The sequence below is a fragment of the Giraffa tippelskirchi genome, chromosome X (genome assembly GCF_054371585.1).
Source record: "Giraffa tippelskirchi isolate mGirTip1 chromosome X, T2T-mGirTip1v1.2.pri, whole genome shotgun sequence".
Lineage (NCBI taxonomy): Eukaryota > Metazoa > Chordata > Mammalia > Artiodactyla > Giraffidae > Giraffa > Giraffa tippelskirchi.
Window position 1 is genome coordinate 32,241,864 of NC_137289.1, and position 26,728 is coordinate 32,268,591.

Here is a 26,728-nt window from a genome sequence, read left to right on the forward strand (position 1 = left end):
ATTAGGCTTCAATTTATGGTTATGATATTGATTACCCTTTTAGGTTTGAATCATTATTTTTCACAAAAAAGATGAGATCATTCATTCAGTACCATTCCGTGAGTTCCATGTCTATCCTATCCTTGCTCTTCTTGTTCTGAACATATTTATTATAAACTGTTCTGTTATCTTTAGCAGGTTTTTTCAACCTTTAGGGTCATTTCAGGGATGGTTCTTTTTGGCATTTTTTTTACCACACCCTCTTATATTCATTGATCCTTGATTTTTGTGCCTTCTTTTCCATACATGTTCTTTAGAAATACAGGGTGGAGAGCACCCAGTAGAGGCACCCTGGTTTCAATAGCCAGCACATCTCCCAGCTGACTCTTTATTCATCTCCTTTTTTTCACTGTCTCCAGGCACGTAATCATACCTACTTCGGTGTAGAAAACCACTTTCCTAAAGTCTAGGATCTTGCTTTATAGAGTACTTAGGGAGTTTCAGCTAAAATGGTTGCTTTCTCTAAAAGTTTCTGTCACCTTCAGTTCACCAATTTCTCTTTTTTAGTCAGTGAGACAAGCAAGTCTCTTTATCATTTTCTCTACCTTCTAGGAGGTGGAGTTGTCAACAATGGAGGTTGAAAACTTGTCAGATATTCGCTTTTAGTTAAATGATATGTCTAGCAGATGTCTGTGGAGCTGAAATCACTCACGTTTACTACATTTGCTCTTAGAACAAAAAGCCTGTCAGGCTATAGTCCATGGGGTCACAAGGAGTTGGGCACAAGTGAAGGACTTTCACTTTCACTACTAAGTAAATCCACCATGTTTTATTTTTCTTATTAAATCACAAATTAAGTTAGATTTACCAGACAATCCATTGCAATGGTTACTGCAACTAAGATGTGTGGATTGGTGAGAGTATCTATTGAAATGATTTACCATGAGACTTTGAAAATGCAGAAATATCAGGTTAAATGCAAGTACAGTAGGTTGAGTGGGTTCAAGATGAGGAGATATTAATGGCAAACACTGTAACTTTGTTCTGACTTCTGTCATGAACTGGACATTATGGGACTTTGGATAAATAGGTTAAAATCTCTTCCTCCACTCCATCTATGCCGTATCATGGACCACCTCGGGAGGGTAGAGTAGGAATTCATAAATAGGCATTCAGGTGAAAAATGTCAGATAACAACTGTAACACACAAGATGATTTTTAAATGGCTTTCTGTGGTTGAAATAAAAAAAAGTATTATATTTCAAAATAGTAAACCATTTCACTCTCAACTGTTGCTGAGTCTGTAAGGATCATGGGGTTGTTTTTTTCCCCCCTTGCAGTTGCTGTGTAACCCAAGTAAGATCTTTCACTGGAACGATTTACTGCTTCTGCTTCCCATGCAAATTTCTTTCTGCTATTTCATTGTCCTGTATTATACATTATGCATAACCTTTAGCTACTAATGCCTGTAGGCTGTACTGCCCCCAGTCCACTAGTGGAAATCACATCAGTATCAATGGGACATCAATAGTTGTTCTGTGCATTATGGCTCTGTAAGTGGTCGTTGAAAATCAGTGGAAATCCAGCAAGTGAACAGTCAGAGCTGGATTGTTCAGGCAACCAGCCCCATCCTCACTTATACCCACTATTATTACCTTTTGGTTCAGCAAAAAAATACGATTTCTTTGAATAAATTTTGAGGTCATAAAATTTAGTGAAGGGAGGCATGGGAAGATACTGATTATATGAAGATATTATGGTGATTGTCATCACCCATAAATCTGTAATATTTTCCATCTTAATCAAAAAAAAATGTCCTTATGCTTCATCCTCTCTGATATTTTGGCATCAGTGATGTATCAGTGCCAGTCAGAAGCACATTTGCTTGAATTTACAAATAAGTCATATGAAGTCGTAGTCAGGAAGACAGATGACCATATGCAAGGCATCAAGCGGAGGCCAGGCTAAGGTACTTCATCAGTGGTTGTAAAGGGCACAAACTCGGCTTCTCTGGTAATATTTGATGTTTTGATCAAGTTTCTCCACAGTCAGCAGTTTGTACATAAGAGGCAATAGAAACTCACAAGAATATGTTGTGTTTGGGGCCAAATGGACTGTTGCATTAAATGAGTTAGGGAGTAGGGATTTCTGGCTCTCAAACTAAATATGATCAGTTAATCATATTGATGTTGCTTTTCTTTTGCCATGAAATTAGTAGTGATTCCTACCACCTTCAGGGGATGCAAGTAGTGTTCAAACTCTACAGATGAAATAAGTCCATAAATCTCTTTGCCATGACATACTATATACTCCACATGTAGAAAGTTGACCAGTTCAGTTCAGTTCAGTCACTCAGTCGAGTCCGACTCTTTGCAACCCCATGGACTGCAGCACTCCTGGCTTCCCTGTCCATCACCAACTCCCGGAGTTTGCTCAAACTCATGTCCATTGAGTTGGTGATGCGATCCAACCATCTGATCCTCTGTCGTCCCCTTCTCCTCCCGCCTTCAATCTTTCCCAGCATCAGGGTCTTTTCCAATGAGTCAGTTCTTTGCATCAGGTGGCCAAAGTACTGGAGCTTCAGCTTCAGCATCAGTCCTTCCAATGAATATTCAGGACTGATTTCCTTTAGGATGGACTGGTTGGATCTCCTTGCAGTCCAAGGGACTCTCAAGAGTCTTCTCCAACACCACAGTTCAAAAGCATCAATTCTTTGGCGCTCAGCTTTCTTTATAGTCCAACTCCATACATGACTACTGGAAAAACCATAGCTTTGGCTAGACGATCCTTTGTCGGCAAAGTTGACCAGAATGATTATTAATACAGAATTAGGAGAGAGAGAATATTGAGCCCAATTCTGTGATCAAAACTTTAAGAATGGAACTATTCAAGAGGGCAGAGTGCCTACTTCACTTGCTCTCTGCACAAAAATTGAGTAACAGTGAGTTCAGGGTTTTCTTCTGCCCCCTTTGTGCTAGTCCAAATTAACCTCCTTTCTAGGGCTGTGATTATGGTGGAGGAATAACATGCTGAAAACGACAGAATGAGAGGAGTAGAGTGTGCTTATTTTGCCTACGTGACAAAAAAGTGCAAATACTTTAAAATTTAGGGAAGAAATAGAGTAAGACAAATTTTGATTTTTGGAAAATTCAAAAACTTAAGTTTTGTTTTGTTTTTAATAGAGAGAATAGAAATGGAGTTTTCTTCCCCCAACAATCTAGCTAGACAATGCCCTCTCCCACAAGCTTTACTAGGTATAGATAAATACACTCACCAAAAAGCATCTCTTTCAATTACTAGTTAACTTCATTAATGCCTCTGTGCCTCACTTTCCTCATCTATAAAGTGAGAATGTTGATAACACCGTCCTCACAGATTTTCTTTTTATTTTTTTAATATAAATTTATTTATTTTAATTGGAGGCTAATTACTTTACAATATTGTTTTGGTTTTGCCATACATTGACATGAATCCACCACGGGTGTACATGTGTTCCCCATCCTGAACCCCCCTGCCACCTCCCTCCCCATCCCATCCCTCTGGGTCATCCCAGTGCACCAGCCCCGAGCACCCTGTCTCATGCATCAGACCTGGACTGGCGATTTGTTTCACATATGATAATATACATGTTTCAATGCCATTCTCCCAAATCATCCCACCCTCGCCCTCTCCCACAGAGTCCGAAAGACTATTCTATACATCTGTGTCTCTTTTGCTGTCTCACATACAGGGTTATCGTTGCCATCTTTCTAAATTCCATAAATGAAGCAGAGCATATAAAACACCGAGGACATTTCTTAGTAGATCTAAGGAACATACTTAATTTTGTTTTTTTTTAAAATAATATTGAAATCGAGTTTTTTTTGCCCCAGCAATCTAGATAGAAAAACCCCTTTCCCACAAGTTTCCTGGGTATAGATAAATACTCTCACGAAAAACCCATCTTTTTCACTTACTTGTAACTTCATTAATGCCTCTGCACCTCAGTTTCCTCATCTATAAAATGGGAACATTGATAATACTCTGCTCGTGGATTTTCAATTTAATTGAATGAAGCAGAGCATGTAAAACACCCAGGACATCACTTAGTAGCTCTAAGTAACATTAAGTTTTTTTTTTTAATAGATAGAATTGAAATCAAGTCCCCCCCCCAATAATCTAGATAGACGATGCCCTTTCCCAAAAAGTTTACTAACTGTCGATAAATACACTAACCAATAAAACTTTCATTTACTAGTGACTCATTAAGTCTCTGTGCCTCAGGTTCCTCATCTATAAAATGGGAATATTGACAACACCTTCCTCCTACATTTTCTTTTTAATTAAATGAAGCTTAACATGTAAAACAGCCACCATTGCTTAGGAGATCTAACTAACATACATAATATTGGTTTTTTTTAAGAGTGTTAAAATCTTTATTTTTCCCCACAGCCTTGTAGATTTTCTTTTACCTTACTGATTTTTATTTTTAATTAAATGAAATAAGAGCATGTAAAATACCCAGGACATTCTTAGTAGAGTTAAGTAACATACTTAATTTTTTTAAATAAAATTCAAATTGATTTTTTTCCCCAAAAATCTAATAGACAGTTCCCATACCAACAAAGTTTATTAAGTATAGATAAGTATGCTCACCAGTACATCATCTTTCACTTACTAATAACTTTCTTAATGCCTCTGTGCCTCAGTTTCCTCATATATAAAATGGGAATGTTGATAACACCTTCCTCCTAGATTTTCTTTTTGATTAAATGAAGAAGAGCGTGTAAAACAACCAGGACATTGCTTAGAAGATCTAAGCAACACACTTTCTTTTTTTAATAGAGAGAATTGAAATTGGGTTTTTTCCCCCAACAATCTAGCCAGAGAATGCCCTTTCCCACAAAGTTTTCTAAATAGATAAATATGCTCACCAAAAAGCATGTATTTCCCCAACTAGTAACGCCATTAATGTCTCTGGGTCTCAGTTTCCTCATCTATAAAATGCCAATGGTGATAACACCTTCCTCGTACATTTTATTTGTAATTAAATGAAGCAGAGCATGTAAAACACTGAGGACAAGCTTAGTAGAATTAAGTAACATACTTAATTTTGTTTATTTTTAATAGAATTGAAATCAAGTTTTTTTTTTTTTCCACAAACATTCTAGATAGATGATGCCCTTTCCCACAAAGTTTACTAAGTATAGGTAAATATGGTTAGCAAAAGCATCTCTTTCCTTACTAGAAACTTCATTAATGCCTCAGTCTTCTGAAGTATAAATGGGAATATTGATAACAATTTCCTCGTAGATTTTCTTTTCAATTAAATGAAGCAGACCCTGTTAAACACCAAGGACATTGCTTAGTAGTCTAAGTAACATACTTAATTTTGTTTTTTCTTTTTAATAGAGATAACTGAAATTGATTTTTTCCCCCGCAACATTCTAGATAGACAGTGCACTTTCCACAAAGTTTACTGAGTGTAGATAAATATGCTCTCAAAAAAAAAAGGATCTCTTGCACTCGCTAGTAACTTCATTGATGCCTCTGTACCTCAGTTCCCTCATCTATAAAATGGGAATGTTGATAACATATTCCTCATAGATTTTCTTTTTAAGTAAATGAAGAAGAGCATGTAAAATACCCAGGACATTGCTTAGTAGATCTAAGTAACATACTTAATTTGTTTTTTTTTTTTAATAGAATTGAAATCTGGATTTATTTCCTCACAATCTAGATAGTCAAAGCCAATTCTCATGAATTTTGCAAAGTGTCATTAAATACCTCACCAAAACATATCTCTTTCACTCACTAATAACTTCATTAATGCCTCTAGCCTGTTTCCCTGTCTGTAAAATGGGAATGTTGCTAACACCTTCCTTGTAGATTTTCTTTTTAATTAAATGAAGCAGAGCATGTAAAACACCCAGGACATTGCTTAGTAGATCTAAGTAACATACTTAATTCTGTTTACTTTTTTAGTAGATGGAATTGAAAACAAGTATTTTTCCCCAACATTCTGGATAGTCTTTTCCCAAAAAGTTTACTAAGTATAGATAAATATGCTCACCAAAAAGCATCTCTTTCACTTACTAGTAACTTCATTAATACCTCTGTGCTTCAGTGTCCTCATGTATAAAATGGGAATGTTGATAACACCTTCCTTGTAGATTTTTTAAAGTAAATTAAGCAGAGCATGGAAAACACCCAGGAAATTGATTCACAGATGTAAGTAGTATACTTAATTCTGGTTTTTTTTTAATAGACAGATTGGAAATCAAGTTTTTTTCCTGACAATCTAGACAGACTTTGACCTTTCCACAAACTTTACTAAGTATACATAAACAATGCTGACCAAAAAGAATCTCTTTCACTTATTATTAACTTTTTAATCCCTCTGTGCCTCAGGTTCCTCATCTATAAAATGGGAATGTTGATAACACATTCCTCGAAGATTTTGGTTTTAATTAGATGGAGTTAATCACATAAAACACCAAGGACATTGCATAGTAGATCTAAGTAACACACTTAATTCAGGTGTTTTTTTTTTTTTTCGATAGAATTGAAATTGAGTTTTATTTGCCAACGATCTAGATAGCCAGTGACCTTTTGTGAAATTTTACTAAATGTCCATAAGTACGTTCACCAAATAGCATCTCTTCCACTTACTAGTTATATCATTAATGCCCCTTTGCCTCAGTTTCCTTATCTATAAATTGGGAATGTTGATAACACCTTCCTAGTTGATTTTTTAATTAAGTGAAGCAAAGCATGTAAAATACACAGGACATTGCTTAGTAGATCTAAATAACATATTTAATATTGTTAATAGGTAGATTTGAAAGTGGGTTCTAGATAGAAAAAGCCCTTTTCTACGAAGTTTTCTAATTATAGATAAATACGCTCATCAAAAAGCATCTTTCACCTACTGTTAAGTTCACTAATGCCGCTGTGCCTCAGTTTCCTCATGTTTAAAATGGGAATGTTGAAAACACCTTCCTCGTAGATTTTTTTTAATTAAATGAAGGAGAGCCTGTTAAACAACAAGGACATGCTTAGAAATGTAAGTAGCATACTTAATTTTGTTTTTTTTTTTTTTAGAAGAGAGAGTTGAAATCGAGTTTTTTCCCCCAATAATCTGGACCGACAATGCACTTTCCCATAAAGTTTAGTGAGTCTAGGTCCATACACTCACCAGAAAGCATCTCTTTCACTTTCTAGTAACTTCATTAATACCTCTGAACCTCAGTTTCCTCATCTATAAAATGGGAACGTTGATAACACGTTCCGTGTCATTTTTCTTTTTAATTAAATGCAGGGAAGCAGGTAAAACAAGACGGACTTTGCTTAGTAGATCTAAGTATCATACTCAATTTTGTTTTTTTTCTAGTGGATGGAGATGACATTGAACTGTTTTCACCAACAATCTAGAGACAATGCCGTTTCTGCAAAATTTACTATCTGTCCATAAATATGCTCCCCGTAAAGCATCTCTTTCACTTAGTAGTAACTTCATTAATGCTTCTGTGCCTCACTTTACTCATCTATAAAATGGGAGTGTTGATAACACCTTCCTATTTTTGATTTTTTTCAGTTAAATGAAACGGAGCATATGACACATCCAGGATGTTACTTAGTAGATCTAAGTGAAATACTTAATTTCTTTTTTTTATAAAAGAGAGTTGAAATTGAGTTTTTTTTTTCCAACAATCTAGACAGACAATGCCCTTTTCAAGAAAGTTTACTGCATGTAGATAAATCTGCTCTCAAAGAAATCATCCGTTTCACTTCTTGTAACTTCATTACTGCCTCTGTGCCTCAGTTTCCTGTAAAATCTGTAAAATGGGAATGTTGATAACACCTTCCTTGTAGATTTTCTTTTCAATTTAATGAAGCAGAGCATGTAAAACACCCAGGATATTTGTTAGTAGATCTAAGTAGCATACTTAGTTTTTTAAAATAGAATTGAAAGAGTAATTTTCCCCCCAAAATCTAGATAGACCATGCCCTTTCACACAATGTTTACTAAGTATAGATAAATAATGCTCACCAAAATCATTTCTTTCACTTACTAGTAAATTTGATAAAGCCTCTGTACCTCAGATTCCTCATCTATAAGATGGGAAAGTTGATAACACCTTCCTCATAGATTTTCTTTTTGATTAAATGAAGAAGAGCATGTAAAACACCCAGAATATAGCTTAGTAGGTCTAAGTAACACACTTAAATTTTTTTGTTTTAATAGAGAGAATTGACATCGAGTTTTTTCCCCCAACAATCTGGACAGACTCACCCTTTCATAGTTAAATATGCTCACGAAAAGCAAGCACTCTTGCCATCTCCTGTTTGACCACTTCCAATGTGCAGACTTTATTTTGGGGGCTGCAAAATAACTGCAGATGGTGACTGCAGCCATGAAATTAAAGGACGCTTACTCCTTGGCAGGAAAGTTATGACCAATCTAGACAGCATGTTAAAGAGCAGAGACATTACTTTGTCAACAAAGGTCCGTCTAGTCAAGGCTATGGTTTTTCCAGTAGTCATGTATGGATGTGAGAGTTGGACTATAAAGAAAGCTGAGCACCGAAGAATTGATGCTTTTGAACTGTGGTGTTGGAGAAGACTGTTGAGAGTTCCTTGGACTGCAAGGAGATCCAACCAGTGCATCCTAAAGGAAATCAATCCTGAATGTTCATTGGAAGGAATGACGTTGAAGCTGAAACTCCAATAATTTGGCCACCTGATGTGAAGAGCTGACTCACTTGAAAAGACCCTGATGCTGGGAAAGATGGAAGACAGGAGGAGAAAGGGACGACAGAGGATGAGATGGTTGGATGCCATCACTGACTCAGTGGACATGAGTTTGGGTAAACTCCAGGAGTTGGTGATGGACAGGGAAGCCTGGCATGCTTCAGTCCATGGGGTTGCAAAGAGTCGGACAGGACTGTGCAACTGAACTGAACTGATTAATAAAAATGCTCACCAAAAAGCATCTCTTTCCCTTAGTAGTAACTTCACTAAGGACTCTAGCCTCAGTTTCTCCATCTATAAAATGGGAATGTTGACAGCACCTTCCTAGTTGATTTTTTTTTTTTTATTAAATGAAGCAGAGCATGTAAAAACCCAGGACATTGGTTAGTAGATCTAAATAAATATTTATTTTTTAAATATATAGATATGAAAGCAGGTCTATTCCCCCAATAATCTAGATAGAAAATGCCCTTTCCCACAGAGTTTTCTACATATAGACAAATACGCTCAACAAAAAACATCTCTTTCACTTGCTATTAACTTCATTAATGCCTCTGTGCCTCAGATTCCTCATCTTAAATTTGAGAATGTTGATAACACCTTCGTGGTTTATTTTCTGTTCAATTAACTGAAGCAGAGCATGTAAAACACCCAGGACATTGTTTAGGGGATCTAAGTAACATACTCAATTTTTTTTTTTTAAGAGTGAATTGAAGTCAAGTTTTATATCACCCTCAATCTAGATAGTTAATTCCCTTTACCACAGATTTACAAAGTTTCGATAAATATGCTCACCTAAAAGCTTCTCATTCACTTTGGTAACTTCATTAATGCCTCTGTGCCTCAGTTTCCTCATCTATGAAATGGGAATGTTGATAGCACCTTCCTTGTCGATATTTATTTAATTAAATGAAGTAAAGCATGTGAAACATCCAGGGTATTGCTTCATAAATCTAAGTAACATACTGAATTTTTCTTTTTTTCATATAGAATTGAAATCAAGTGTATTTACCTAACAATCTAGATTGACAGTGCTCTTTTCTAGAAAGTTTACTAAGTATATATAAATACACTCACCAAGAAGCATCTCTGGCACTTACTAGGAAATCATTAATGCCTCTGTGCCTCAGTTTCCTCATCTATAAAATGGGAATGTTGATAACACATTCTTCATAGATTTTTTTTTAAAAATTAAATGTAGCATAGCATCCAGCCAGTCCATGCTAAAGGACATCAGTGCCAAATATTCATTGGAAGGACTGATGCTGAAGTTGAAACTCCAGTACTTTGGTCACCTGAAGGGAAGAAATGCCTCTTTGGAAAAGACCCTGATGCTGGGAAAGATTGAAGGCAGGAGGAGAAGGGGACCAGAGAGGATGAGATGATTGGATAGCATCACTGACTCGATGGGACATGAATTTGAGCAAGCTCCGGGAGTTGGTGATGGACAGGGAGGCCTGGCGTGCTGCACTCCATGGGGTCGCAAAGAATTGGACACGACCGAGCGTTTGAACTGAACTGAGCATGTAAAATACCCAGGGCATTGCTTACTAGATCTAAATGAATTGCTTTTTCTTTTTATTAGACAAAATTGAAATCGAGTATTTTTCCCCAACAATCTAAATGAACAGTGGCTTTTCCTACAAAGTTTACTAAGTATAGATAAATACGCTCACCAAGAAGCATGTCTGTCACTTACTAGTGAATTCACTAATGCCTCTGTGGCTCAGTTTCCTCATCTCTAAAATGGGAATGTTGATAACACCTTCAGGTAGATGTTTCTTTTAATTAAACAAAGTTGAGCATGTAAAACACCGAGGGTAAGCTTAGTAGATATAAGTAACATACTTAGTTTTGATTTTTTTTTATATATAGACCTGAAATCGAGTAGTTTCCCCCAACAAACTAGATACACAATGCCCTTTCCCGCAAAGTTTACTAATTATAAATACATTCACCAAAAAGCACCTCTTTCAGTTACTAGTAATTTCATTAATGCCCCTGTGCTTAGTTTCCTCATCCATAAATGAGAATGTTGATAACACTTTCCTTGTAGATTTTCTTTTAAGTTAAATGAAGATGAGCATGTAAAACACCTGGACATTGCTTAGATTTAGGTAACATACATAATTTTTTTTTTGTACAAAGAATTGAAAGCAAGTATACCCCCCCACCAATAATCTAGATAGATAATGCCCTTTCCCACAAAATTTACTGAGGATAGACAAATACACTGTCCAAAAAGCATCTTTCAGTAACTTGTAACTTTAATAATGTCTCTGTGCCTCAGTTTCCTCATTTATAAAATGGGAATGTTGATCAAACCTTCCTTGTAGATTTCCTTTTTAATTAAATGAAGCAGAGCATATATACACCAAGAACATTGCTTAACAGATACAGCGACATATTTAATTTTTTTTTAATAAATTTATTTATTTTAGTTGGGTGCTAATTACTTTACAATATTGTAATAGTTTTTGCCATACATTGACATGAATCAGCCATGGGTTTACATGTGTTAATTTTTTGTAATAGAATTGAGGTCGAGATTTTCTCCCCCAACAATCTAGATAGACAAGGCCCTTTCCTGCAAAGTTTACAAAGTACAGATAAGTACGCTCACCAAGAACCGTGTCTGTCGCTTACTACTGAATTCAATAATGCCTCTGTGCCTCAGTTTCCTCATGTATAAAATGGGAATGTTGATAACACCTTCCTGGTAGATTTTTTAAAGTAAATTAAACAGAGCATGGAAAGCACCCAGGACATGCTTCGTAGATCTAAGTAACATACTTAATACTTTTTTTTAATAGATGGATTGGAAATCGAGTTATTTTCCCACCAACAATCTAGATAGACAATGCCCTTTCCACAAACTTTAAAATGTATACATAAATTTGCTGACCAAAAAGAATCTCTTTCACTTATTAACTTTTTAATCCCTCTATGCCTGAGGTTCCTCATCTATAAAATGGGAATATTGATAACACCTTCCTCATATATTTTTTAATTAAATGGACCCAATCATGTGAAACACTAAGGACATTGAATAGTATATCTAAGTGACATAGTTAACTTTTTTATATTGAATTGAAATTGAGTTTCTTTCACAAACAATCTAGATAGTCAGTAACCTTTTGTGAAAATTTTACTAAATGTCTATAAATATGTTCATCAAATAGCATCTCTTTCACTTGTTAGTAAATTCATTAATACCCCTTGCCTCAAATTCCTCATCTATAATTTGGGAATGCTGATAACACCCTCCTAATTGATATTTTAATTAAATGAAACAGAGCAATTCAAACACTGAGATTATTGTTTAGTAGAGCTAAGTAACATACTTAATTTTGGGTTTTTTTAAATAGAATTCAAATTGAGTTTTATGTAGACAGTTAATGCCCATTAACACAAAGTTTCCAAAGTTCCGATAAATACACTCATCAAAAGCATCTCATTCACTTTGGTAACTTCATTAATGCCTCTGTGCCTCAGTTTTCTCATCTATGAAATGGGAATTTTGATATACCTTCCTTGTCTATTTTTATTTAATTGACTGAACCAGAGCATGTAAAACACACAGGACATTGCTTAGTAGATCTAAAGAGCATACTTAATTTGATTTTTTTTTGGAACGGAATTGAAATCGAGTAACTTTCCCCAGAAGTCTAGATACACAATGCCCTTTCCCACAAAGTTTAGTAAATATAGATTAAAAATGTTCACCAAAAAGCATCTCTTTTACTTACTGGTAAGTTCATTAATGCCTCATTGCCTCAGTTTCTTCATCTATAAATTGGGGATTGTTGATAACAGCTTCTTGTAGATTTTCTATTTAATTAATTAAAGCAGAGCATGTTAAAGACCCAGGACATTGCTTATTAGAGCTAAGTAACAGACTTAATTTTGTTTTTTTCAAGAGAGAGTATAGAAGTCGTCTTTTACCCCAACAATCTAGGTGGACAAACCACTTCCGACAATGTTTACTTGTATAGATAAATACACTTACCAAAACGCATCTGTTTCAATTACTAATAACATTATTAATGCCTCTGTGCCTCAGTTTCCTTATCTATAAAATGGGAATATGGTTAACACTTTCAAGTAAGTTTTTTTAATGAAGCAGAGCATATAAAACACCCAGGAAAAGCTTAGTAGATCTAAGTAACATACTTAGTTTTGATTTTTTTTTTAATACAGATCTGAAATCGAGTATTTTCCCCCAGCAAACTTGATACACAATTCCCTTTCCGACCAAGTTTAATAGAGAGTATAGATGTCGATTTTATCCCCCGACAATCTAGATAGATAATGCCCTTTCCCACAAAGTTTATTAAGTATGCATGAACATGAACATGCTCACCCAAAAGCATCTCTTTCACTTACTAGTTACTTCATTAATGCCTCAGTGCCTCAGTTTCCTCATCTGTAATATGGGAATGTTGATAACACGTTCCCTGTAGATTTTTGTTAACTAAATTAAGCAGAGCGTGTAAAACACTGAGTACATTGCTTCAGAGATCTAAGCAACAAACTTAATTCTGTTTTTTTAAATAGATTGGAAATTGAGTTTTATTTCCCTGACAATCTATGTACCAGTGCCCTTTCCACAAAGTTTACTAAGTATACATAAATTTACTGACCAGAAAGTATCTCCTTCACTTACTATTAACTTTTTTAATACCTCTGTGCCTCAGTTTCCTCATCTATAAAATGGGAATGTTGATAACACCTTCTTCGTAGATTTTCTTGTCTATTAAGTGGACCCAATCATCTAAAACACCAAGGACATTGCTTTGATCTAAGTAACATACTTAATTTTGTTGTTTTCAATACAGAATATTGAAAACGAGTTTTTCCCCAAGAATCTAGATAGATAATGCCCTTTCCCACAATGTTTACTAAGTATAGATTCATACACTTTCCAAAAAGCATCTCTTTCAGTAACTTGTAACTTTAATAACGCCTGTTTCTCAGTTTCCTCATTTGTAAAATGGGAATGTTGATAACACCTTCTTCGTAGAGTTTCTTTTTTTTTAATTAAATGAAGCAGAGCATGTAAAACACCCATGACATTGCTTAGTAGATCTAAGTGAAATACTTAATTCTTTTTTAATAGATAGAATTGAAATCGAGTTTTTATCCCCCCAAATCTACATAGGCAACTCAACCTTGAAGAGTGGGGCAAGGGGCCGTTCCTTTGATGGTGATGGTAACTGTGGAGCTCTGCATACAGGGCTGGACTCAGCTCCCCACCTCTGGCTGCAGGCACCCTACAATGGGGCATGTTTGCCCTTTACTTGGGCCTGTGTTGTAGATCAGGAAGAGTTTCCATCTTCCCCATCGCTGCCCTTCTCTCCTGCACCTCATCTCCCTCCCCTCCCTGCTCTCCACCCCACCCCACCCCTCCCCTCCCCTCCCCTCCCCTCCCCCTCTGTCTCTCCTCTAACTTCTGGAATTCCCTTTCTCCACTGAGAAGTGCCACACGAAAGCCAGGCCAGACTGAGGGTTTTATGGTTGTACAAGAGCTGTTTACAGGTGTCTTGGGGCACGTGAATATCCTGAATATTAAGAAGAGCTCCCAACCATGAGTGCTGTACTTGAGGTTGTACTTGATTTATCCTGTTTCTACCTGCTCCCTCATCACTATCATCATCCCCCTTTTAAAAGAAGTCAAACCGGGGTGGAATTGCTCAGTGTCACTCCGTGACAAGCTCTGCGCTGGCCTGATGATGAAGTGGTTCCACTCACTGCGCTTTCACATGTGGCCCCTCTTCTACCACTGGGTTGGAATAGAGAAGGAGGAGCAGGTAGACAGAGCTGGGGCTGCTCTATCAGCCAGCCTGCCTTTGAGGGGGACGGGGATTTGGTCAGACAGCCTCTTAGGTACCTTAATCCTGGAGGACATTAATCATTTTTGTCATTAATTCTCTTGATAATTCTTTAAACCTCTCTTTATGTCTCTCTCTCTCTCTGTCTCTCTCTCTCTCTTTTTCCATGCTGCATGGCATGTGGGATGTTAGCTTCCGCCACCAGGGATTGAACCGGCGTTCCCTGCAGTGGAAGTACAGAGCTTAACCACTGGACTGCCAAGGAAGTCCCCCAAGTATGTCATTCTTAATGACACTTTAGTGCAGGTGTGGGGGAGAGGAGGTGACATTTGTGTGCACATCACTAATGCACTCTTTGGAAGCTTGTCTTTGGGAGGAGTAGTTCCTTATATTGTGGGCAGTAACGCTTTGGCATTGAAGATTCCCAATAAAACTTTATTTATATTTTATGCAGAAGAAAACAAGAAAAAAAGAAGTCTGGTCATTCAAAAGAAAGATCCAAGGAAAGGAAGAAGAAAAAGTCATCTAAAAGAAAACACAAGAAGCATTGTGACGATAGTGACAGCGACTCTGATTCTGACAGACTCCAGTGGTGAGAAAGCCAATATTCTGCCCACCTTGCTTTCAAGAAGTAAAACTTAATATTAGAAGAAGGTTCTTAATAATAGCCAAGAGTTTTTTTTTTTTCTTTTTTTAATAGCCAAGGGTTTTGAACACGCACTGACTTTCTGTCAGGGACCCTGCTAGGTGCCTGATATCACCATTGCTGTGTGCTCCACACAGTCACTGTAGGACGCATCTTAGAGTTGGGGAGACAGAGGGCCCGAGCAGGTTATAAGTACCGCCCGAACCCAAGGTCACACAGGTGGGATTCAGAGCTAAGCGGTGTGACTCCAGAGTGGTGGTGTGTAGCTGCACAAGGCCTGTGGCACCCAACCAAGTTGGGGTCAGTCCGTGAGACGTGTGGTGCCAAACCAGGCCATAGGGGGCTGCATCAGCCCAGTGGAGCGGCTCTTTTGAGAGATTCTCACATTCAGTGGGCAGCTTTGTGCGATTTTCAAAGAGGCACAACATAGGGGACCCTTCAGGCCAGCAGCTGATTTCTGGAAGACACTTCCTATGGGGCTGCATCACAACAAAGCCCCCTTTTTGTGCCCTCCCCTGGCTGGCGATCGACAGAGGGTGCCTCCTCTGGGGACACATTACAGACAGACCCCCTTCCCCTGATGTTACCTTTCTTCCTTCCTGCTGGAAGACTGAGTTTTCCTGAAGCACAGCAGCATGGCAGTCCCTGCTTAAAATCCTCCCATAGCTCTCCGTGGCCTCAGGGTCAAGTCAGACCCCTGTTGATCGGTGGATCTCTCATCACACGTACACTGTCGCTCTCCTGCATTGTCCAGTGTGGTCTGAGAGTGACTTTCGTCTCCTCATCTTGCACGTCCTTTCTCCTGACTCTGCCATGTGGTACAGAGTCCGGCTGCCTACAGTGCCGGTCTCTGCTTGCACAAGGCTTGGCTACTCACTGCATGGATGGACACGCATTACTTTTGTAATAAAACTGACTTTAGAAAGAACTGGCTTAAGAGTCACCTTTTCATGGTCAACCATTTCTCACCCACCCTCCCCAAATCAGTCTGATGTTGAGACTCCTCTTGTACCCAGAGCACCCCCTCCCTCCCTACTTCCCTGTCACTCAGATTCTCCTGACCCCCTTCCCTCTGTCTCCTCCACTAGACTGAGCTCCTGGAAAGCATCCCCCCAATCACACACAGCATGAAGATACTCAAACATCCCTGAAAGTGAAGGGAGTAGTGTCATTAATGCCATCTACAGTGCTTGTCACTCACTCAGATATAACATCTGTTAGCATTTTGACATTTGCTTCAGATAGGGATTTTTTCTTGTCCTTGAGATATTCCAGGTAAAATACACTAAGTATTTCAGTATGCAACTCATTAAAAAATGGCATTTTCATAACTACAATAGCATTAACTCAGCCAATAAGTTAATAATCCCTTATATCATCTAATACCCAGTGTAACTTTAATTTCTATGCTTCCACTGCCTAGCACGTTTCATGATGTAAATGTTTGAATGAAAGAATCTCTGTGATATAGCAAATTGGGCAGCAAAAGCATATCTATCAGGTCAAAGATATTAACGTTTTAGAGCTAAACGGTTTATCAATTGTAATGTGTTTAGAATTTCAGATCTGGATACAAAAGGAAGGCAAAAAAAAAAAAAGCCCAACAAAAGAAAAGGAAACACAATGACCAGGTTTTTTTCTTTAAGTTTTATTATGGAAAAGGTCAAATATATATACAAGTATGGAGAATAGTGTAATGATCTACCATGTACATATCACCAACTTGAACAATTATCAATTTTCGGAAAGTTGTCAGCATTCCCCATTTATTGTGAAACAAAACCCACGTATCATTTCATGTATAAACAACTCACTATGTTTCTCTAAAAGATAGACATTTCTTTTTTCAACATAAACTTATTACCATTACTGTGCCCAAAAATTTGACGGTAACTCCTCAGTTCATTTTTCTTTTTGTTTGTAGCCTGGCAGTGTCACATGAGGAAGACGGCATGAAGAAAGCCGAGGTCTCGCTGCTTCTTTTCAATGATCCATTCATCTGGACTATTAAGCAGGGCCGCCCTCTTGCTTCCCGCAGCACTGAATGGAAAGGTTCCCTTTCAGCATTTAATCGTCAGGCACTGGGGTCCTCTCAGTGATTCTGAATGAGACAGAATACCTTTGAAGGCATGATTGTCACTCCTGAGCCGGAGATGACACAATAATATGGCTCCTGTGGTGGGGGCAGGGGAGAAAAGGGAGAAGAGCCTTTCTGGGCTTGATGGAGTCTCCTGTGTTTCCTTTGAAGCAGCAGTTCCTTTGGGCCAGAATGGTTTGTTCCCCTCTATCCTCCACATAAAGGAAGAGCAGTGAACAGAATTTGGAGCATCTAGAACAAAAGTAGGGGGATGTTAGGATGCTGCCTTCCCAGAAAATCCTATGAACAGTAGTTTCTTAGGAAAATTCCTTTAGAGTCCAGGCTCGTGCCTGAACTCTTCATCAGGAATGGAGCTCGGCCCCGTTTTGCAGCACAGCATTCTCTCTCTCGAGACTTTCCCCACCCCATCTTTCACCTACATGTGTCTGAGAAGTGACGGCCTAGTGATAGTGACTCAGGGATGTCACCTTATGAAAAGGGACCAGGTTGACATTCCTTACCAATTCTTTTTTTTCTTTTTGACAACAGTTTTATTTATTAACTTTTGGCTGGGCTTGGTCTTCATTAGTTCTCATGGGCTTTCTCTAGATGCAGCAAGCAGGGGCTACTCTCTAGTTGTGGTGTGGAGGCTTCTCATATGGTGGCTTCTAATTGCGGAGCATGGGCCCTAGAGCATGCAGGCTGCAGTAGTTGCAGCCCTCAGGCTCAGTCGTTGTAGCACATGGGACTTGTTACTCTGCGGCACGTGGGATCTTCCCAGGCAAGGGATCGGACCCATGTACACTGCACTGGCAGGCCAATTCTTAACCACTGCACCACCAGGGAAGCCCCCAGCAATTCTTATCCATACAGTACTAACCCCATTTGGCAAATAGAAATAGGTAAACAAGAGAATTCACATCTTTTCTGAAAATACCCCCAAAACGGCCTATAAAAAGTGTTCTTTTTTTCGGTTTTTAAATTTTTATTTCAAAAGCTTGGATAGCTTCAATATCCAGGTCGTGGCAAAATCAGGACACGTGTAAAATACCTTACAATACATTAGATTCCTGAAAGGTACCAAAAAGTACAGTAAAATTAACACTTCCATTATAGGAAATGTATGACACAAATAATATAATACTAAAAGGTGATAAAAAGGTGACACTGGTTTTCTAAGGTACAATTTACTCTTTACAACCAGGGTCCACAGGTCCAGGCTGCAGAGCGGCAGCAGGAAGCAGACCCTCCAATCTGGTTCTGGGTAACCCGGTAATAAAAATCAGCCCATAATGCTGCTCTGGCCTCTTGAGATACCACATGCTGCCTAAACAACTAGAGCTCTGGAAATATTAAACAGGAGAGTGATTTCCAGGGAGGAAATTTTAAATAAGATGCACATGGGATAGAAAGTTTGCCAAGTTAAATTTGGTATATAATCGTGTTCACTTGATACCGAAACAAAGCGTGTGTGGTCAGTCAGGCACTCCTGCTGAAGCCTCAGTATGGCTTGTAGTTATTCTGATGGCCACCGCGTCGCTGGCTCTTCCCGTAATTTGTACTACCCTGACCTCCACTTCCGCCGTCACCACCACTGCCTCGGTTCCCTCGATTGCGATTCCCACGACCCCCAGAGCCATGCTGCTGCTGTTGATAAACCTCTTTGGGCTGAGCCACCTTGATTTCACACTTACTTCCACTGATGGTGTGCAACTTTTTCTCCAGAACTTTCTTCACAGGTTCTTCTTCTTTAAAGGTGATGAAAACAAAGCCTCGTCTTTTGTTCGACTTTGGATCCATTGGAAGCTCAATGGCTTCAATCTCCCCAAACTCGCCGAAGTACTCCCTTATCTTCTCCTCAGTGGCTTCAGGATTCAGACCCCCTACAAAAATTTTCTTTACTGGGTCTTTCTTGATGGCCATGGCTTTTTTGGGGTCAATGACACGGCCATCCAGCCTGTGCTCCTTCTGGTCTAGAACCTTCTCCACACTGGCTGCACCTTTGAAGAGGAGAAATCCAAACCCTCTTGACCAGCCAGTGTTGGGATCCATTTTTATTGTACAGCCAACAGTTCAGTTCAGTCGCTCAGTCGTGTCCGACTCTTTGCTACCCCGTGAGTTGCAGCACGCCAGGCCTATCTGTCCATCACCAACTCCCGGAGTCTACCCAAACCCATGTCCATCGAGTCGGTGATGGCATCCAACCATCTCATCCTCTGTCGTCCCCTTCTCCTCCCGCCCCCAATCCTACCCAGCATTAGGGTCTTTTCCAATGAGTCAACCCTTCGCATGAGGTGCCCAAAGTACTGGAGTTTCAGCTTCAACATCAGACCTTCCAATGAACACCCAGGATTGATCTCTTTTAGGATGGATTGATTGGATCTCCTTGCAGTCCAAGGGACTCTCAAGAGTCTTCTCCAACACCACAGTTCAAAAGCATCAATTCTTCGGCGCTCAGCTTTCTTCACCATCCAACTCTCACATCCATACATGACCACTGGCAAAACCATAGCCTTGACTAGACAGACTTTTGTTGGCAAAGTAATGTCTCTGCTTTTAAATATGCTATCTAGGTTGGCCATAACCTTCCTTCCAAGGAGTAAGCGTCTTTTAATTTCATGGCTGCAATCACCATCAGCAGTGATTTTCGAGCCCAAAAAAATAAAGTCTGACACTGTTTCCACTGTTTCCCCATCTATTTCCCATGAAGTGATGGGACCAGATGCCATGATCTTAGTTTTCTGAACGTAGAGCTTTAAGCCAACTTTTTCACTCTCCTCTTTGACCTTCATCAAGAGGCTCTTCAGTTCTTCTTCACTTTCTGCCGTAAGGGTGGTGTCATCCGCATATCTGAGGTTATTGATATTTCTCCCGGCAATCTTGATTCCAGCTTGTGTTTCTTCCAGCCCAGCGTTTCTCATGATGTACTCTGCATATAAGTTAAATAAGCAGGGTGACAATATACAGCCTTGACGGACTCTTTTTCCTATTTGGAACCAGTCTGTTGTTCCATGTCCAGTTCTAACTGTTGCTTCCTGACCTGCATACAGGTTTCTCAAGAGACAGGTCAGATGGTCTGGTATTCCCATCTCTTGAAGAATTTTCCACAGTTTATTGTGATCCACACAGTCAAAGGCTTTAGCATAGTCAATAAAGGAGAAATAGTTGTTTTTCTGGAACTCTTGCTTTTTCGATGATCCAGCGGATGTTGGCAATTTGATCTCTGGTTCCTCTGCCTTTTCTAAAACCAGCTTGAACATCTGGAAGTTCACGGTTCATGTATTGCTGAAGCCTGGCTTGGAGAATTTTAAGCATTACTTTACTAGCATGTGAGATGAGTGCAATTGTGCGGTAGTTTGAGCATTCTTTGGCATTGCCTTTCTTTGGGATTGGAACGAAGACTGACCTCTTCCAGTCCTGTGGCCACTGCTGAGTTTTCCAAATTTGCTGGCATAGTGAGTGCAGCACTTTCACAGCATCACCTTTGAGGATTTGAAATAGCTCAACTGGAATTCCATCACCTCCACTAGCTTTGTTGGTAGTGATGCTTCCTAAGGCCCGCTTGACTTCACATTCCAGGATGTCTGGCTCTAGGTGAGTGATCACACCATCGTAATCATCTGGGTCATGAAGGTCTTTTTTGTACCGTTCTTCTGTGTATTCTTGCCACCTCTTCTTAATATCTTCTGCTTCTGTTAGGTCCATACCATTTCTGTCCTTTATCGAGCCCATCTTTGCATGAAATGTTCCTTTGGTATCTCTAATTTTCTTGAAGAGATCTCTAGTCTTTCCCAATCTGTTGTTTTCCTCTCTTTCTTTTCACTGATCGCTGAGGAAGGCTTTCTTATCTCTCCTTGCTATTCTGTGGAACTCTGCATTCAGATCGGAATATCTTTCCTTTTCTCCTTTGCTTTTCGCTTCTCTTCTCTTCCAAGCTATCTGTAAGACCTCCTCAGACAGCCATTTTGCTTTTTTGCACTTCTTTTCCATGGGGATTTTCTTGATCCCTGTCTCCTGTACAATGTCACGAACCTCTGTCCATAGTTCATCAGGCACTCTGTCTATCAGGTCTAGACCCTTAAATCTATTTGTCACTTCCACTGTATACTCATAAGGGATTTGATCTAGGTCATACCTGAATGGTCTAGTGGTTTTCCCTACTTTCTTCAATTTAAAGATTATTTTACCAAATTTGGAGAGGTTGTTGGTGTACAGCCAACAACCTCTCCAAATTTGGTAAAATAATCTTTTAGGTCCGTTTTGCTGGTATCCCAGCTCAGGCCACCAACGAACATTTTCCCCGCGTCCTCCTCATTCTTGCTGGCGCTGATCTGGTCGCCCTCAGCACCGTTCTGGTTGCCGGCCTGGGGCGCCGCGCTGCCGCCTCCAGCGCCCGCTGTGACGCCGGTCCCGGTCCCGGCCGGCGACTCGCCTTCAGGGGCAGCCTCATGTCCGTTCTCGGTGGCTCCGGTTGTCTCCATGGGCTGCTCTTCACCTGCTTCCCACATGCTAGGCCGAGGCGCGTGGCTCCTCGCCGCCAATGACGCCGCGGGGCCCGCTCGTCCCCACCCGCCGAGAAGGCACCGCGGGCTCGGCTGCGCTCACGCTCGCGCTGCCGGGCCTCTCCCCCGTCTACGACGGAGCCGCTGCGACCTCGCGCTCTCCAATTCCGCCTCCGCAGCGACAGGAACCCACCGACTCTACAGCTCGCCCCGGCCGCGCGGTGCCGCCGCCTCCAGTGTTCTGTTTTCATTTATTCAGTTCATCCATCAGGCATTTGATGAAGTGTTCTTAAGATGCTATGAAAAACTTGAATCTGGCAGAGAAACACTTTAGAAAAACTGTCATAGAAAACAGGTCTTTCAAGAAAGGGGCTACAAAATGAATGCTGTAGACATGGGCCCTTGCCAGGCTAAACCAACCTAACACAAAGGAAGGCACAGGTGGAGGAGGCAAGGATGGCATGGGGGGCCTGGGTGTTTGGGGCTGCAGTGGCAGCAGAAGCACCCAATTCCAGTTGGACCCGAAAACAATGTGGCCCTATGGGGTCCATCCAGGATTAGGACGAGAGGGTGACCCATGGCCACAGGGGACATATGTCTGAGAATTACAGCCCTCTGATATCACCAACACTTGGCCCTCCCATTCGTAAGCCTTGAGCAGTTAAGAGAAAAACACAACATGCAAATCTATATGCTGGTGATGAAATGGAAGAAACTATTTTATTGCTAAAACCTCATAGGAAGGCTAATGCTGCATCCCTCCCTCCAGCCCATCCTTCATGTTGGTAGACTCTACGTGCCAAGCTCTGGTCTAGGCTTACTCTTTGCTCTTGTCCTCTCACTTTTAGTTGTCTTGGATTATTTTCCGGGTCCTACATGTAAGCCCGTTGGCGAACAGTACCGTGTCCTTGCTGTCAATGCTTTGCCTGGTAAAAGGGTAAAGAAATGTTAGTGCTCTAACAGCAGTCCAGCCGTTCTCTCCCTCCTGGCTATGGACAGTGTTACCCTGGTCTTTGAGGGGAGCTGAGCATGATAAAAACTCAACCCCTTTCAAAGTCATAGTGAGGGAAACAGCACCTATTTTAAAAGCCCATCTTCAGTCTGAACTAAATAAATAATAGGAAGGAACATGTTGGCTTTATAGACAGAACGATGACTGAGGGGATCTTTTATCCACCTAACCTCTTGAGAGTTAGAAAGGTGGTCTGGCAAGGGGGTTCAGGGGGCTTGTGACTTGTCTTACTGGGACATGAGAGTTGCTGAAGCTCTGGATACTGCCTTAATATTTTAGTCTTGAATGCTAAGGAAAGTTCACCTAACTAGGTTCAACTCCATTCCAACTCAGTTTCTTCCCAGCCAGTAATTTGGAGGGAAAGAGGCAGACCACCGTCATTTCTGCATACGCCAACCTGTCCCCACCCTCCAGCTTTTGTGGGCTCAGGACACTGTCAGCTGATTCGGTTCTACCCTCAGGTTCAGGATTCTAGATGGATGGTGATGTTGCCTGGAGTGGTGAAACACCATAAGTCCTACAGCCCTTCTCCTCACCTAGGAGATCCCAACATCATCAAGTGTTCTAAGGCAGGAGAGTGGAACTAGGCGTTTTAGAACAAGGTCAACCACAGTGTGGCACCCCCGTGCTCACTGCAGCATTACTTGCAATAGCCAGATAAGGAAACAACCTCACTGTCTATCCACAGATGCAGGGACAAAGAACATGTGTATACAGGCACGGCTCAGAGATACTGTGAGTTTGGTTCCAGACCACAGCAGTGAAGCAAATAGCACTACAAAGTCATCCACACGAATTTCTTGTTTTCCCAATACATATAAATGTCATTTTTACACTGTATTTGTAGTCTATTAATTGTGCAAAATCATTATGTCTTAGAAAACAGCATAAATACCCTAATTTAAAACTACTGCTAAAAAACGTTAACCATCATCTGCGCCTTCAGCAAGGTGGAATATTTTTGCAGTAGTAAGAGATCACTGATCATAGATCACCATAACAAATATAACAATGATGAAAAAGCTTGAAATATTGCCAAAATTGCCAAAATGTGACAGAGGCAAGAAGTGAGCAAATGCTCTTGGACAAATGGCACCAGTACACTTGCTAGATACAAGGTGGCCACAAACCTCAATGTGTAAAAAACACATTATCTGCAAAGTGCAGTAAAGTCAAGCACAATAAGTGAAATATGCCTGTATATGCAGTGGAATACATCCAGCCACAAAAAAGAAATCTTGAATATGCTACAACATAGATGAACCTTGAGGGCATTATGCTAAGTGAAATAAGTCATAAAGATAGATACTGTATGACCTCACTATTACATGGACAACTATGAAAACAATCCGCCAAAAAATTTTAAAAGAAAAAACTCACACAAAAGAACAGATTGGTGGTTGCCGGAGGTGGGAGAAATGGTCAAGGGGTTCAAAGGTACAAACTTAAGTCACAGGGGGAATGTGTAATGTACAGTGTGGTAACTACAGTTAATAATATTTGTATTTTCTATTTGAAAGTTGTTAAGCGAGTAGCTATTAAAAGTTCTCATTATAAGAAAAATTTTGGTGTGGTGACGATGTTAACTAGACTTATTGTGATCATTTCAGAGTATATAAGATAACTGAATCACTGTGTTATACACCTGAAGCTAATGTATGTCAGTTCCATTCATTACAGTCGCTCAGGCGTGACCGACTTTTGTGACCCATGGACTGCAGCATGCCAGGCTACCCTGCCTATCACCAACTCCCGAAGCTTCCTCAAACTCAGTCCATTGAGTCGGTGATGCCATCCAACCATTTCATCCTCTGTCGTCTACTTCTCCTCCCTTCAATCTTTCCCATCATCAGGGTCTTTTCCAATGAGTCAGGTCTTCCCTTCAGGTGGCCAAAGTATTGGAGCTTCAGCTTCAACATCAGTCCTTCCAATGAATATTCAGTACTGATTTCCTTAGGATTCACTGGTTTGATCTCCTGGCACCCCAAGGGACTCTCAAGAGTCTTCTCCAACACCACAGTTCAAAAGGATTAATTCTTCTGCGCTCTGCTGTCTTTATGGTCCAACTCTCACATCCATCCATGACTACTGGAAAAACCATAGCTTTGACTAGACGGATCTTTGTTGGCAAAGTAATGACTCTGCTTTTTATTTATTTTTTTTTTTATTTTTTAAAAAATTTATTTATTTTAGTTGGGGGCTAATTACTTTACAATATTGTAATAGTTTTTGCCATACATTGACATGAATCAGCCATGGGTTTACATGTGTTCCGCTTCCTGGACCCCCCACCCACATCCCTCCCCATCCCATCCCTCTGGGTCTTCCCATTGCCCCGGCCCTAAACCCTTGTCTCATGCATCGAACATGGAATGGTGTTCTGTTTCACATATGATAATATACATGATGACTCTACTTTTTAATATGCTGTCTAGGTTGGTCTTAGCTTTTCTTCCAAAGGAGCAATTGTCTTTTCATTTCATGGCTGCAGTCACCATCTGTAGTGATTCTGGAACCCTAGAAAATAATGTATGTCAATTGTACCTCAATAAAAAAAAAATTATTACAACTGTGGAGGTAGGGGTCACACGAAAGCCTTTTCCCAGGATGTCTGGCAACTATTAACAAAATCGTGTCAATTAAACCACACCATCCACTCAGCATCTTAGTTACTGGTGTTTACATTGCATTTAATCATTTTGGAAGTTTCTAGACTATAAATCCTGACAGTATAGCCTCCTCTGCTTTCCTGACTCCTCATTTTTGCTCTGTAATTTTAGGATTTAGGATCCTTTCTCTACATGAGTACATAAAGAAGACCAGTGTAATAGAGCTCGTTTTGAAACAAAGTGTTAGTCTCTCAGTCGTGTCCAAATCTTTGCAATGTCGTGGACTGTAGCCCACCAGGGTCCTCCGTCCATGGAACTTTTTAGGCAAGAATAGTGGAGTGGGGTGCCATTTCCTCCTTCAGGGCATCTTCCCAACCCAGGGATTGAACCCAGGACTCCTGCATTGCACGAAGATTCTTTAGCTTGTGATCCAACAGGAAAGCCCAATTGAGCTCATTTTCAGTTCAGTTCATTCGCTTAGTTGTGTCCAACTCCTTGCGACCCCATGGACTGCAGCACACCAGGCTGGGAGAATTCAAACGGACCAGTGTACCTCCCCAACAACAAAATGTACCTCCCTAAACAACCAGAGCCCACAGTGGGCTATTGGGCCAGCATTAGGTCTCTATTCCCAGGAGTAGTTACAGAAAGCAAGTCTATTATATTTGCAAAAGAGAAAGGGAAAAGCACATATTAAGTGTTTCTTCTTGGGAGTTCCCTGGTGGTCTAGTGGCTAGGATTCTGATCTTTCACTGCCATGACCCAATTTCAATACCTGGTCAGGGAACTGAGATCATGAAAAGCACAAAGTGTAGACCAAAAATACCCCCAAAACCAACAGTAACAAAAAATCAATTTCTTCTCATCAGTAGAAATAATCATCTGTAACTATGTGGTGATGGACGTTAACTACACTTGTGGTAATCATTTTGTAATGTATGCAAATAACAAATATTATGTTCTACACCTGAAACTAATGTATGTCAGTTATACCTCAATAAAAAAAAAAAAAAAAAAAAACAGAAAAGGAGGTTCTTGGGTATTCATGCTGTAGCTTGGAAATAGATGAGAACATTTTCTCATTTCCCTTGTTTCTTGTGGCTCTTTCGCCCTTCAGAAGTCCACTAACAGACCACTATGTAAACCTAGGTGAAGCAAGTCACCAAAACGTCAGGTTTTCTTTCCCTGTGAGCTTCCTTTGCCTGTGTGACAGAGCAGAGGCCTGGGCTTCCCAAGCCCTGGCCAGACCTGACTGTGAGCCCAGCCTCCGGCCTTAGGCTCCCAGCCCTGCTTTCTAGACCCTTCACCTCAGCCCCAACCAGGTCTGCAGCCCAGGTCC

At 40.1% G+C, this 26,728-nt stretch overlaps 1 protein-coding gene and 1 pseudogene across 2 annotated transcripts in view; one reads left to right on the plus strand and one right to left on the minus strand.

Annotated features, from left to right (window-relative positions):
• LOC145535594 (uncharacterized) overlaps nucleotides 1-24,016 on the plus strand; it is a 32,443-nt gene extending 8,427 nt beyond the window's left edge. The window contains exons 3-5 of the mRNA XM_081564023.1: nucleotides 14,736-14,818; nucleotides 14,998-15,135; nucleotides 17,114-24,016. Of these exons, the coding sequence (XP_081420149.1) occupies nucleotides 14,736-14,818; nucleotides 14,998-15,135; nucleotides 17,114-17,288 (396 nt within the window). The 3' untranslated portion in view covers nucleotides 17,289-24,016. The remainder of the gene's footprint in view (nucleotides 1-14,735; nucleotides 14,819-14,997; nucleotides 15,136-17,113) is intronic.
• Nucleotides 17,659-26,411, minus strand: LOC145536207 (heterogeneous nuclear ribonucleoprotein A/B-like; annotated as a pseudogene). Its single transcript, XR_014075701.1, has 2 exons — nucleotides 21,487-26,411; nucleotides 17,659-19,366 (listed from the first exon to the last, which is right to left on the minus strand). The product of XR_014075701.1 is annotated as a heterogeneous nuclear ribonucleoprotein A/B-like (transcript).
• Between the last annotated feature and the right edge of the window lie 317 nt (nucleotides 26,412-26,728).